The sequence below is a fragment of the Lepisma saccharinum genome, chromosome 18, assembly GCF_977018435.1.
Source record: "Lepisma saccharinum chromosome 18, izLepSacc3.1, whole genome shotgun sequence".
NCBI classification, from domain to species: domain Eukaryota; kingdom Metazoa; phylum Arthropoda; class Insecta; order Zygentoma; family Lepismatidae; genus Lepisma; species Lepisma saccharinum.
This window is the reverse complement of record NC_139246.1, coordinates 51,463,645-51,478,821: the sequence shown is the minus strand read 5'-3', so window position 1 is coordinate 51,478,821 and position 15,177 is coordinate 51,463,645. Positions and strand designations below refer to the sequence as shown.

At 39.1% G+C, this 15,177-nt stretch overlaps 1 protein-coding gene across 1 annotated transcript; it reads right to left on the bottom strand.

Annotated features, from left to right (window-relative positions):
- Positions 1–7,377: 7,377 nt before the first annotated feature.
- Positions 7,378–12,888, bottom strand: LOC146002070 (uncharacterized). The gene is made up of 3 exons (XM_083139785.1): positions 12,851–12,888; positions 9,962–10,159; positions 7,378–8,533 (listed from the first exon to the last, which is right to left on the bottom strand). Exons 1-3 carry the CDS (start codon positions 12,863–12,865, stop codon positions 7,928–7,930), a joined length of 819 nt encoding a protein of 272 aa, XP_082995911.1. The 5' UTR covers positions 12,866–12,888; the 3' UTR covers positions 7,378–7,927.
- Between the last annotated feature and the right edge of the window lie 2,289 nt (positions 12,889–15,177).

The window sequence follows — 15,177 nt, the reverse complement described above, 5'->3', positions numbered from 1 at the left end:
TTTGTGGCGTACACAGCATTCATCACAGTTCCCCACAGGGTGTAATTTGACTGTGTTACATCAGGAGATCTGGATGGACATTCGACTCTTTTTACGTTTCTCGAAAGAAACATCTCTCACTTCTGCCATTTTGTGTACACCAATGACTACCTTTTGGCAGGCTGTGACGAGACTAAAAACAAAGGAAGACCTATATGCTCTCACACATAACTCAACATAGACATTGCAGCTCCAAACGCAATGAGTACAGTCAAGTCATCTTTACTAGTTTCTCAATTAAAGTTCAAAGAGTGTAAATAATATTTTGGGACACTGTATATTAGATTCGATAATATCGGGCAGACTAATTGGGTTAGGCTTCTTACATTAATTTATTTACAGGTTCAGAACACGCATACGCGTATTTGTATAGTAGTACCAGGTTCTTCTCTTCACAGCTCACTCAGTAGGACCAACGCAGGTGTTTTCTGTTAATTCATTATTTTCATGGCTTCTGTACTTTTTAGGTTAAGCGTGACAATGAATATGTATGGTTAATTCATAAAACAGATGAATGGGCCAAAACAAACATATACATGCCTACTCAAGATTCGAACCTACTATCTCCGACTTCGTAGCGTGCTACTTTTACCATTCCCCCAAGGAGGTGGAATTCGGTTATATCATTCAGTGCGTTTACTCAGTTATGTGTGTGTAGTGTAATGAAGAAATGGTGAGTTCACATATCCCTAATGAAATTTAAAAAATTAAAACAACAAGAAAACATAGATTTGAATTCCCATACAGCCACCCTGCCCAACTTGTACCGGGCGTTTCATAAATAATTGAAGGGTTATAAATATGTATTGCAAGTAAACTATTGAATTTACGAGCAACGCACACACACACACCTACAAATATTCAATGTATGCACCACGACTGACACGGCACACATCGACTCGATATTCTACTATCGGATTAAAAATTATAGATACTCGAGTTTGGACTCCAATTAAAAATTAACCAGTAGACCTACATAAAAATTAGTTACATCAAAATTTAGTTTATTCAATTCTGCGTTAAACTATGGTAGGCAATTTTTTTCGAATATGGGCAGGTCTTTTTGAGTTTTGCAAACGATCGATATCTTTGAAATTCTGTAAATTAAAAGCGGGTTGTTCGATCGTTATGAAACTCTAGTAGGGTGCAGGCAGAAAGGTTTTAAACACAATTACTAATTTCTCAAAATACCGTTATTTTCAAGTTTGTCAAACAACTTTTTCTTGGTATTTGGTAGTCCTACAAATACAATAGGGGAAAGTGCGGCACTTTGCAACATGGGCACGTTGCAACAGTGCTTTTTCTGTTATGTAGGATGGCTCTACTGCGTTGCGCTTACTGTCGTTCCAACACACGTTGGTAGGTGTCTCTGATGAACCGTTCGTTACACCAGTTTTTCAGATGTTGTCAGAATGGAGGAAGAAAGAAGAATTTTGAGGACGGTGAGTAATTTTTAAGAATCTCTTACAATTTTTAATACGCAATTCCTATAAATGACCACAGCATGCGACATGTGGTCAATTGAAAGCATGTTTATTGAAGGTGTGGAAAGTGATATTGCTTTTTATGTTATGCAATTTTTGTGGAGGCAAGAATAGCTTTCGTAATCAAACATGTCGGTGAGGCAAGTTGCAACAGATGTTGCAACTAACCCCACAATGTTGCAAACTGCCCCATGACAGACCAGCGCTTGAATAAGATATTGAATGTAATTGTTCACTGTCGCGAATGTGATAAATCGAAATACGGTTTATTGTTTACTAATTTTACAATATTTTCAAGTAAAAGAAAAATGTGATCGCATATATTTAGTCCTATATTCAGTAACCAACACACATTTTGAATTTTCACTTATTTATTCTTATACAAAATTACACGCACGTCAGTACGGCAAGAAAACACTATATTTCACTAAGTAGTGCTAGATAAATTGTGAATGAATTTTTGTTTATAATCATGTGCATGTAATTTCTACTAGCAGCACGAAACATTAATATTGTTATGCTTTCTGATATGGTCTCTTTCGTCTTGCAGATTTATTTTTAAAAGATTGTTCCTTCTTATGTTCCCGCCGAAACTATTGTTGTCGAATTGCTGTATAATTGTTGCCGTATTATTATTATTATTATTATTTCTATTGTTTCAGGTAGCCTCCAAGATGAGGAACTACAAGAGGAAGACCCAAAAGGGGACTACACCGCCTGATGTGATGGATAGAGCAGCAAATTTAGTCCTGGAACACGAAGATGACAAAAATGTCAGCTTAAGACAAGTGGCTGCAGAGTTCAACATTCATTATTCAACCGTCTCAAGATACATACAAAAGAGGAAATTACAAGAAAGTGGTCCTCGTGAGGGACAGAACATAAGTTGTGGTTATGCGAAACCGTGGAAAGTGTTTTCAGAGGAAGAAGAGAATATCTTCAAAATGTACTTGCAGCGTTCCAGTGAGATTATGTTTGGATTAACACCACAGGAAGTGCGAAAATTGGCTCATCTCTATGCAGTTAAGTTTGATATAAGTGCTCCTTCATCGTGGTCTGTAAACGGAATGGCTGGTATTGAATGGTTCAGGGGATTCCTACAGAGAAACAAAGATCTTTCGGTGCGCTTTCCTGAATCAACTTCTTTAGCACGAATGTCCAGTTTCAACAAAGAAAATGTGCGCATGTTTTTTGACAAAGTTTCCGAAGTTCTGTCCAGAAACAATTATTCATCCTCACGAATTTGGAACATGGATGAAACTGGTGTCACAACTGTCATGAAACCAAATAAGGTTGTAGCTCCAAAAGGAACAAAACAGATTGTCATAGTGAGGAGTGCAGAAAGAGGTGAACTTGTGACAGTTGCAGTGGCAGTTAGTGCTCAAGGGACTTTTATACCTCCAATGCTAATATTTCCACGTAAGAACTTTCGGGACCATTTCATTCGAGATGGCCCAACAGACTGCATTGGAGCAGCTACTGGTTCAGGTTGGATGATTGAGGAAACGTTTGTCCAATTCATTCGACACTTCATTTCTCAGGTGAATCCTAATGAAAACTCCCCTGTGCTTCTTTTCATGGATAATCACTCTTCCCATCTCAGCTGTGAAGCTTTAGATGAATGCAAAAATAATAATATTACCCTTTTGTCATTTCCTCCACACTGTTCGCACCGACTACAACCGTTAGATGTCAGTGTTTTTGGTCCATTTAAGAAAGTGTGTGGCCGAGCAATTGATTCTTGGCATAAGAATAATCCAGGAAAAACTCTTACAATCTACGACATACCACAGATAGTTAAAACAGCATTTTTGAATACAGTTACCCCTACCAACATAACATCAGGTTTTGTTCAAACAGGAATATTTCCCTTCAATTCTGAGGTATTCCAAGAAAGCGACTTTGCGTCGTGTTTCGTTTCAGATCGACCAAATCCAGCAGGACAGGTCGATAGTAGGCCTCCCGTATCTGATAGTGATGACATAGTCCAAACTGCCAGGTGCGATGCACTGCCAACTAAATCATCTTCAGGTGATGTTCAAAATGAACATTTGCTTTCGCAAATTGAAATGCCGGGTCCAAGTGGCACACAAATGTCTTCAGTAGTGAGTAGACCTAAAGTTTCCTTCTCTCCTGAAAATGTTCGTCCATACCCAAAGGCTGAACCCAGGAAAACGACGAATCGTAAACGTAAACGAAGTGCCATTCTAACAGACACACCTGAATAAAAGGCTTTGGAAGATGCAAAAAAGAGTAGTGCAAAGGAAAAGAGCAAGAAGAAAATTATGTGCAAGAAAACATTATTCCAAAGTTCTTGCAAAGAATATCACTGTTTAGTGTGTGGAGAATCCTACAAAGAAGAAGAAGACTGGGTGCAGTGCAAGCAATGCAAAATGTGGTCCCATTGGCTGTGCGCGGAGAGAAATTCTTATTATGTGTGCATTGATTGCAAATAGTGTCATTCAGACAACGCATAATCCCTGTTGCAACGTACCCCAAACACTGTTGCAACTTACCCCATGCATGGGGCACATAGCAACACTCGGACCTGCTTTAAATTAACAGACTTTTCTCACTTGAGGTTCAAAATTAAAATTTCATATTTGTTTCTTAAGTAGCCAAAAGATGTACTATTTCATAGCATATTTGTAACTTGTTCCAACTGTAACAGTTTTTGAATAAAAAAAAATAAACTGAAAAGTGTTGCAAAGTCCCCCACCTTCCCTACTGGTCTTGTTTTGAAGCTCTTTGCATCTGTTTTAAAAAAGAAATTATCATTGTCAATTCACATTCCCAAACCGATTTTATACAGATTTTTATTCAGCGGTGTAAAGTCCGTCGATCTTGGAGACAAAAAACATTGCACAAAAAACTGTGAGTGATGTGGGTGATTTGAGTGTCGCCTAGCGGAAGGGATATGAACTCTTAGCTTAACAAAACAAACACACACAAACTGTTTGCTTTCCTGGATCGTTCTGGACTGGTTTCATTAACGTAAGTTCAATAGTTTACTTGTAATAACTTTTTGTATCCCCTCAATTATTTCTGAAACACCTACTATCAGTAACTGCTCGATCTACGGATTTAATTTAACAGTGTACCAACAAATGCTCCACTATAATTTCATCTTAGTAAATACGAGTACTTGACAGGCCCGTAGCTAGAATTGATCTCCAGGGGGCTCATGGGTTATCAGGTGGGGCTTTGTAAACCAAGTCCATTTTCAAAAGTTTAACAGTGTTAAATGAAGGTAAATTATTTGTGCGTGTGTTGGGGGGTCATTAAGTTAATATAAAATTTAGAAATATCACACAAATAGTGCATTTTTCTGTAGGTATCTTCTAAAACATCTCTTGAAGTGTTAATTGGTATTGACATCATCCCTTATCACATACTACACACTACTTTTGATGATACAGATATTTATATCATACAAAAAAATGCACAATATTCAATCATAGTGCCTACCGTACATTCCACCCTCAGCTGAAGAAATAAAACTTCCATTCGTTCCCAAAATGTAGGAACTGTTACCTTTGATGCAGATATGAAAGGAATGTGGATGATGACGTTAAAGACCCCAACAGGGGCAGCAAAGATACAGATAAAGAAGCTCCTAAGTGAAAGAACATTCTATAGTCTAGAGAATCTTCTAAATACTTGCTGTACTTCGACTTCAGCTCATAAACAAGATGAAGTTTACGTTCTGTGAATTTATCCTTTACCAAGTTGTGAGCAAAATAATATCTGCTGTCTACATTTTCACTCTTCACTGCAAACAAATTACACAAAATAGTTTTACCTAATGTCAAAGGGGAGCTCAGCCTGGCTACGGCCCTGCTATGCAAGAACATTCTAAACTCTATACAACCTACTAAATACAGGGTGTCTACAAATGATTGAAGCAGTTTCACGATGTTACTGTACGTGTATCATTGAACATATTGTGAAGTAACTTTACAGTTTTGTAGAGAAACTCAACAAGTTTTGTGGCACATTACAAGTGTTCGATATGCCTCCTCTTCGTGATTCTGCAAACATCAACTTCATAATAAAGTTCTTCCAAAACGCGATGAAGCATGTACCTATGAATTCGATTAAAAGCACTGATGATACGAGCCCGCACTTCTGCTAGATCACTCGGTAATAGAGGCACAAACACTAGATCTTTCACATAACCCCACACACAAAAAAGTCACCGTGAGGCAATGACAGCAGTTGTTGATCGTCATTTCCACAACGACCGACCCATCGGTTTGATACTCTGGTGGTTAAGATTTTGTGGACATCGTGATGGAACTGGGGCGGAGCACCATCCAACTGGTGGATAAAGTTCTCATTGTCTGTCTCCAACTGTGGCATGAGCCAATTTTCAAGATACCCGTATTCTGTAATGATTGTTCGCTGAAGAAGAAGCGACCGTAAACTCTAAATTTTGAGATTGTACAAAAAGCATTGAGTTCCGGAAAGTCACGAATATGCTCAACGGCGCCACGGTGAACAGAAAACTTCCATTACTTGTAATGTGTCACAAAACTTGTTGAGTTTCTCTACAATACTGCAAAGTTACTTCGTGATACGTTCAATAATACATGTACAGTAACATCATGAAACCGCTTTCAATCATTTGTGGACACCCAGTACTTTCCGCTACTTAGACTTCAGTTCATAAACAAGATGAAGGAATGTGATAGCTGATCTTCGTTCTGTGAATTTGTCCTTTCATCAAGTTATGAGCACATAATATCCGCTGTCTACAGTTTCACTTGTCACTACAAACAAATTACACAATAGTTTTACCTAATGACCAGGTGCTAACGACAATGCAAGGAGGCCTGACGATGATGCCATGGGGCTGAGCCCCCTGTACCCTGGTTGCCTACGGGCTTGATACTGAACATCTACATCTTGTAGCAACATAAAACATGGAAGCGTGTAGATTATACATTGTAAAGTGACCACTAGCATACACGGGATTTTTTTCAAAGGGGGCTGGAATTGTAAAGGTGGATAAAACATAAAACATACATAGCTGCGTTCTAGGGGGCTGGCGGAATACACAATGCCTAATTACCATTTATGACCTTCGTTTACAAAGTTATTCAAATACCTAAATAGTAATCGGGTGTCACTCTAAGTGGACTTAGCATTTACCACTTGGGTTCTTTTCAAAATAATACATACACAATATATATATATATATATATATATATATATATATATATATATATATATATATATATATATAACAGACTCACATTTTTAAATTAGAGGGCTTTTCAAAGAAATGTTTCAAATACTCCCCCTCCACCACACTTGGAACCATAAGTTTATCATTGCTTTTTGGTAACAAATGTAATAAGTGTACATTTAATTCGATATTTGCCAACTGTCGCGTTTTTGTTTTTTTTAACAATCATGTGGTAAATTACTGGATGCACTTATGTTTTATAGGGAGCAATGAAACACCAACTTTTTTAGTTTATTTTGTTTACTTCCATCCAAATATAATGGAGTACATATATTTCACTAATATTTATTCACATAATAGCAAGCACAACTACACCTACATCATACATACGTAATATATATATATTGCTACCAGCAAAAGCATTGGCTGAAAAAATCGTAGGGATACTTCAACCAAGTTATTTGGCACTATGGACTTCAGAAGGATCTTGATGTAAGGTTTGACAATGATGATATTTATACCATAAGTACAGATTAAGAGATGTCCAAATAAAGGTATAGAAAATTGGTTTATAGAAAAAGTAAATTAGTGTATTTTATACATTGTGTTGTACAAACTTATAGCACTAATCCTCATGTGAATTTATTGTGTTTCTTTTTTTTTTTTTTGGCAAGCTGGGTCACTGGCAATATTCCTATTTCACATTGCTTGATTAAATTGTGCAGAAATAAATTTCCTTCATTGTCATAGAAAAATGCGTGTATGTGTTAACGTGTCTGTGTTTAAGGGTGTAGAAATGTATGTGCAACGTGTAAATGTGAAGATTCTTGGACTAAGAGAAATATTGTTCCTTCTATCTTTTCTGAACCACAGATTATGATGAATGAAAGGTAATTAAAAATGATGAGTGTGGATGTGTGTGTGTATGTTTGTGAATGTGTGTAATAGATTACTAATTTCTGCGTGAAGGAAACAGGGAAACAATCTGAAATAGATATATTAGGAAAAGTGGGTATCTATAAGTGTCAACTACCATACTCTAGTATTTTGGCACAATGCAAATGAATAAAAATTCACCCTTTTTGTAGACTAGATGCTAGGACCATCATAATTCTGTGTAGAAGAGTAGAAGAGCAGATATTTCGTCACATAGAGGTGTTCTGTCCGAAGACCCTTATGAGATTGTTTGCGGAAAATTGTTACATGGAGGTTTTCAGTATGCGTATGGGTAGTTGTAAGGGTATCCAGTCTGATAGGGTGACCGGTAATGTCCAGGTTGGGACCCTGCTCTACCAGGTCCGTAGTAACCTTGAGGACCGAAGTAACCGTGCCCTGCCTGCGGAGCGAAGTAACCGTGCCCTGCCTGCGGTGCAAAGTAACCGCGATGCCCGAGGAAGGGGGCCCCAACTGATGGAGCGAGTCTTCCTGCGCCCACGGCTGGGTGAGGTTGAAAACCGGATGGGCGATGGGACAGGGGCGAGTACGGGACGGGTTGCCCTGCTACTCGCACGGGTGAGGCAGCGGGTAGTGGGTGAACTTGGTGCGGGACTGCTGCTGGGTGAGGACCGGCCACCGGATGAGGTGCGACGCGAACAGGGGCGGCTCCTGGACCTGGATAAGGGGTGCCTGACTTCTCCACGACGGCGTTGAAACCGTTCACGCTGTCTGCCGTGTAGGTGACCGTCCTGGTCGTTCCGTCGGCTTCCACAAGGCTGTACTGGCCTTGCACCGTGTCGCCATCACGTGACTCGCTTTGCCTCTTCACGTCACCAGTTGCAGGATCTGCTACGTCGTACGAGAATGAGTAGGCAGGGTAGGCCTGAAAGTTATAGAAGTAAGCATAAACATCAACATAATTCTAAATTCCTGCCGTTACACAAATTCATGTGATAGGAATAACATAGCTCATCGTGCCTTACATTCCTCATTCAAACCCATAACCCAAGCTTTCGACTAATTTATAAACACAAGCTAAGTGACTTGAAGTTCAGTTGTAAAGTAATAAGTAATGAGAACATGGAATAGGAACCAGTTGTAAATCCCTGAAGTTGGCAACCCAAATCACATGGTAGCTTAATCGTCATATACCGTGCAAGTATATTATTTGCAAGGACAACGTCAAAGGACTCTATAGAACTCTTATATGTATAAATACTTTGACAAAGAAATTCTCATTAACATAATGGATCTAGTGCTGTTTCCTAAGTGTGTATTTTGTGTTTTCTGTATTCGACATTTATTTCTCTTCTCATAGTACGTGTATTTCACAATGAATATTATGCCGAAACATACACAGTAAAACTGGAAGTGTATACCATCCATGTAGAATTAGATTGAAATTCCACTTACAAGAATGGATGTATCAAATAATGTTTGTTAACAACATCAGTACGCGTGGAATAGTAAATGGTTGACCAGAAACAGCATGCTAGCACGAGTAAGGAATAAAACATAAATATTTCTAAGAAATGCGATATGTTAATTTCGAAAATCTCTTGATTCGGTTTGAATTTGTTAATTCACTTTGAACCCCTTCAACGTCAATTATTAACTTTTATGATTGTTATTGTTGATGCAGACATTCATTTACAAGTTCAACATAATAAAAAGTTATTGATACAGCACAAGACATATTGACCTTTGATATCAACGAGATAACATTCAACACGTAACATAGATTTTAAAGAAATATTTGAAAATTTTGTAGAACGAAAATGAATAAAAAGAAATGAATATTTCTGCATTCAATATTAATAAATATTCTGCTAAATCATTATTTTTCTCATTTTACTTTGTACGTCCCCTCCTCTCTATATATTCCTCTCTCTCACGTATGTATGTATGTGTGTGTGTGTGTGTGTGTGTGTGTGTGTGTGTGTGTGTGTGTGGGGGTGTGTGTGTGTGTGTACACTCACTCTATATATGCTTCCTATATTCCTATCAGAACTTAATAAAAAGTCATATCGTCTACTTTTCACATGCAAATTCCACGAGTATTTTCGAATTTTCGTATTTGTATTCATTTATATAATCAAGAAATAGTAATAACCCTGGAGAATTGGAAAATAATGTTTATGGTATTCATATTATTATTATTATCTGTGGAGTTTATGAAGGTTTATGTATTTGATACAATCATGCCCCTGCAATGGAGTGTTACAAATATAATACTGGTATCGTTACTAAAATTTCTCGATATTATGGGTCAACAGAAATTAATGTGGGCACACCAAGAAACTGTACTTACATCCGGATAATCCTGTGGTACTGCGTATCCAGTAGCTCTGAGGGGTGTTGGCCCCAGTGGTGGAGCACCAACACCAAGATGATGGACTGGGGACGGCGGAACACCAAGACGAGGAACAGCGGACGGTGGACCGGCTGCAGGTCCCAAAGGTTCGCTAAACCCTTGGTTAACGGCAGCTACAGCCAAGAGAGCGGACAGCTGTAAGAAGAAGTACAGTCAAATATGAGTAATTTCAAAACAATTCAACACTCTGAACTATTTTCATTGCTTATATTTATATAAATATATAATGAAACACGCCGCTAGAGTTGGTTGTGTGGGTGGGATACTGTTGTGTATTCGTAGTGTTCTATATTTTTCCGCAGTCATTGCCTTTCACTCCAGGAATTGAGCACAAAAAGTGTTAAACGTTGTAAGTGCAAAAAGCAAAAGTGTTGGGAAATCGCATCCTTAAGCACATCAGCCTGTACGAAAGTTCACACTAGTGCCTTTTTACACGTCCTTTGAACTCCTTAGAAGGCTACCAGCCACTTTTCACGTTTACCACATTATCAACCATGGCACATTTCACAGTTTAACGTGGAAAACGGTGTTTGAATTCTTGTGGCACTTACAGCGTTTATCAATTTTAGTCTTCAATTGTTGGGATGGTACCCATGAGGAAGGCAACGACCGCTTTGTGGCATTCGTTATCTGCCACTTCCGGTCTCTGTTTACATCATAGATGAGTCACGGACACTTGTCGGGAGGGTTGTTAAAGGTCCAGGTATTTTAAATAAATTCAATTCCGGTCCAGGAGAGAAAATCAGCAAGCTTAAATGGGTTCTGGACCGTAAGGAACCTTTTTAATAATTCTGTCCAGGAACCTTTTTTCTGGATCAATTTAAATACGGTGCAAGAACATTTTTTTCCGGATGAATTCAAATTTTCTCCAGGAACCTTCTTTCCCGACCCGATGAATTTAAATACGGTCCAGGAACCTTTTCTCAATGAAACAATGCGCAACTAGGACCGGATTTAAATTGTGCTAGAAAGAAAGAGGGTTTTGGTCCTGCATCGGAACCCAAAATAACCCATTAGACCTATAAGTTATAGTTTCCTGAACCTTGAACAAAATCGTTATGATTGCATTGTATCTCAATATGACCGTTAAACCCCAAAAGTATCCGTGACTCGAAATAACAAATCAACCAGTCAATGAAACTGAACGTTATAAGTTTTACTTAATGTTTTTGCTGCAGATTTGGTGGCCACGGCCGTTGTGGTCGACCTTCGATCTCGCCAAGAACGTTCCTGCTCTGGTGTGGGCGTGGCTTGGGTGTTTTTATGTGAGTGTCACTTCATCAATTTCATCTGATCATCACTCATCCTTGCCGGCTTCCGTGGCGTGATGGTAACCACAGCACGCTGTTTCTCCAGGGCTTCCGGATTCGAATTCCGAGCTGGCATGGGTCTCTGTGAGTGTCCCTTCATCAATTTCATTCTATCATCACTCATCATCATAATCGCGATTAGAAAAACAAGGCAAAATAACGTAAATACAATACAACAATGTGGTTTTGCTCTATCAAACATTTAAGATATTCACCTTGTCTGAACACTGGAAGCAATAATAAAAGGGTATATAATACCCTGTCTCAGTTATCTCTGGAGCAAGTGAACGAAAACAAGTCTCTGCTCCACCAATGAACACGTGAGAGGGAGCGGGATTGCGTGGAGAGGGTGAATTGTGGAAGAAATTCTTATTATCACCATCATGAAAAATTCATTTTGTACGTGCATTTTTCATATTCCAAGGCGCATCTGTCCCTCTTTAGGCTAGTCGTGATGATTTTTCTTATTCAGTGTCGCTTTATTGCAACTTCAACTAACCGTGACGATGAGCATGATAGTCTGATTATGTAAAATAGATTACGCCAGGACTTGAACCTGGGACCGGCTTTAGAGAAAGAATGAGTCGACAATTCAACGTATTCGCCCAGCGGCCTCCCAGATGGCGCAGTGGTAGCGTCGTTGCCTTGTAATGAAGGATTCCCGGGTTCGATTCACGGTGGAGGCACATAGTGGTTTCGTATCCCACTTTAAACTGTAGGTCCGGTCCCGATACTGTGCATAAAGTGGACTTAGAACACCAAATCAATCAAACCAAATCAATCAGTATTCGCCCAGCGAGGCTCCATATTAATATACAATGGTAGTGAACACTAATTGCGTCGTTAGAAAGCAATTTCTCAGTACCTGCGCTGGTTTAGTCGGTAGGGCATCTGACTGCCACGCGAGAGACCCGGGTTCGATTCTCGGGGTGAATGATCTAATGTCGAAACATTTCCACCCTTGTCCTATCATATAGCGGCTCTTGAGCTCACCCAGCCTCAAATCAATGGCTACCTCGGAGCAAGCTTGGGGGCGTAAAGGCAGTCGGGGATTGGTGCCGATCATATCACCTCCAAAATAGCCGAGATCGAGAATGTGTCGGTCCTAACCATCCCCTAAACGTGCCTTCATGGCCCGATCGGGAAACTTTACCTTACCTTTACCATAGGTCTGCAAAACATTATTAAACCTATATAAATTGTTAGAGAATTTATAGCATTAATGTGTGTCTTTATAGAAAAAACTTGTTAAAGTTTGGTTTTATGTCCTCTTCACCCTCGGATAAGCCAATCAGTATTGGAGTTACAGTTTAAAGTGGGGTCCGAACCGATGTGCCTCCACTGGGGATCGAACAGACGGACCCCTAGAGTACAAGGCGACAGCACTTGGAGAGGCCCGCTTACGTCTTGGGAACGACAGATATCTTCGAAAAATCTTCAAGTAGTAACTCGAATACAAGAAAGCCCAACGAAAAAACTCTACAAGTCTGTTCTACGGAACAAAATATTCTCTTACCAAAGATACAGCCATGTTGTAGATAGAAGAATGCTCTTCCTGCAGGCACAACAAACGATGTGGTGAACACAAGATCTTTATATATATGCAGAAACGGTAGCCTGGCCTTCCCAGCTCTGATTTACTGCCCCGAGAGTCCACCCTCCAGATGCCCTTTCACTTTCACCAGGCGCAGCATCCTCATGGACCACGTGGGACACGTCACACGGGCATCACTGGGAGAGGAACGCTCTGGCGCAGGAGGCGTGTTTCAACCCTCTGTGGCCTTAATTTGAAAGCCCATTTGAAGATTTTTGACTCCAGCAAAAAGGCATATTAGTACTGCCACATACTTTAGAATTCTTTGTCTCTAATATTTGAAAATAAAACTTGATGAAAGGATTAAGATACTGAAAATATTGTCACAAAATTGATTGATTGAGTTGGTGTGTAAAGTCCACATTGTGCACAGTAAGGCTAATCGGGATTGAACCTACAGTTTAAAGTGGGATCCGAACCAGTATGTGCCTACACCGGGTATCTGACCCGGTACCCCTTGATTACAAAGCGGCGAGGCTACCACTGCGCCATTTTCATTCTTATTAATATTATTATTATTTCCTTCTAAAAGGAAAGAGCCTAAGCGGCAGCTTCCCCATCACACTTCATTCACTCATATCACATTTTACTCAATTCGCTACTTCATTTTTTTTTCAGGACAGACGAACACAAACACCCATGTCCGAGCGGGAATTCGAACCCAGATATCCAAGCTTCGTAGCTCCACGGAGGTCGACAAGCGGAGAGACCCTATTGGATATTTTCTTAGCAGTCTTAGAGCTTGTATTTTAGCGTCGCTGTTCTGCCACTTTTAGCTAATGGCGACGGTGAGGATGAGTAATGATATGATGAAGTTGATCAAGGGACTCTCACAAAGATGAAGCGGAATTGGAACCAGGGACTCCAGGCGTCATAGTGCGTTGTGATAACCACTCTGCCATGCAGGTTGACAAAAAACCTTAGAGATTCCTATTTAAATCAGTTCTCTACCTGACTGCGTTAATCGTGACTACACAGGTGGATTGAAAAATTGATCAAAAGAAGAAACAAAGTTACACATTTATCTGTATCAATTGATGCGTTAAAAGTGACATTTTATTATCTTTAACATGATCTTGTCTAAACTTCCCAATTGATACAGCTTTAGTGCATCACACGAAATACCACCTGATAAAAGTGCTCTTTTACGCATTTCTGTGTGCATTTTGAAAATGTGTTATTGAAGTCAACTTATGTGTGTCAATTGACACAATTTGGAATCTGCTTGTATTACATTTGCCGTTAGCTGTACAGTATACAGGATTGAAATTAACAAGTTTGAGATTTGAAAGATAGTTTGTATTTGACACGCATTAAGTTTGCCAGTAAATGACAAGAAAGCATTTCTATTAATTTGTGCTTTATTACTCAATCCTTCCATCTGAGCATTGCATAAATGTTCTCCTCGATTATACGAGCTTAATCATCTACAAATAACAAGGATCATTCTTCATAGTTTTAACTTCGAATATATTAGTTCACCTGCAAATGAAAATGTTAATGTTTGTTTCATTTATCTGTTCCGGATGAAAGAATAGCATAGTGTGAATTTTTCATCTGCTGATAAATCCATAGTTGTTGATTTCAATACTATTGGCGGATATCTTGAATTCGAAGGGTATATCAACGATAGAAATTATGATTCTACCTCTACAACAGAAAGGGCTAGTTTGTTCTTTAAGCCGTTGAACCCTAGGAGCAAAGTTGTTCTTTTGATTTATAAGATCTAGAATTTCATACACAATAAAATGGTTGGCAAAATTGGGCAAGCCAGTGTTCTCTGTGGAATCTGGTGTGGAAAACTGGTCAGAGTTCATGACACTGGCGTCGTTCTGGCGCCTATTGTCTGCATTAAGACTTATAGACATAGCTGGGAGGTCTTGGATAAAAAGCCTCTGGGACATTGGTAACTGCAAGGTACACTGAGAGATTTTCCATTGAGCCACTGTGGCACGGTTATAAATCTCTTCTTCGTGTCTTTCCGAATCTTCTAGTACCTGCATTTCGCTATCTGTGAAACGAGCTCCTTATTCTTTGCTTCTTCACATTTGAGTAGGAGGATGGCATTCGAAACGTATTAGATTTAGTGTAACTGCGTTACTACACGATAAGAGAAGTTATTATCAACAATAATTGTAAAGAATTATTACTAGTTATTAAATTTCATACGTCCACTTTGGCGTTATATTATTCTTAGTGTTTAAATAATATGGAAATTGTACAACAACTTCATATATGTGAAACAAATT

Bases quoted from the DNA above. Each gene is read 5' to 3' on its own strand.
- LOC146002070 (XM_083139785.1), bottom strand. The intron at 8,534-9,961 runs GTAAGTACAGTT...TATAACTTTCAG, and splicing joins TACCACAGGATTATCCGGAT to GCCTACCCTGCCTACTCATT.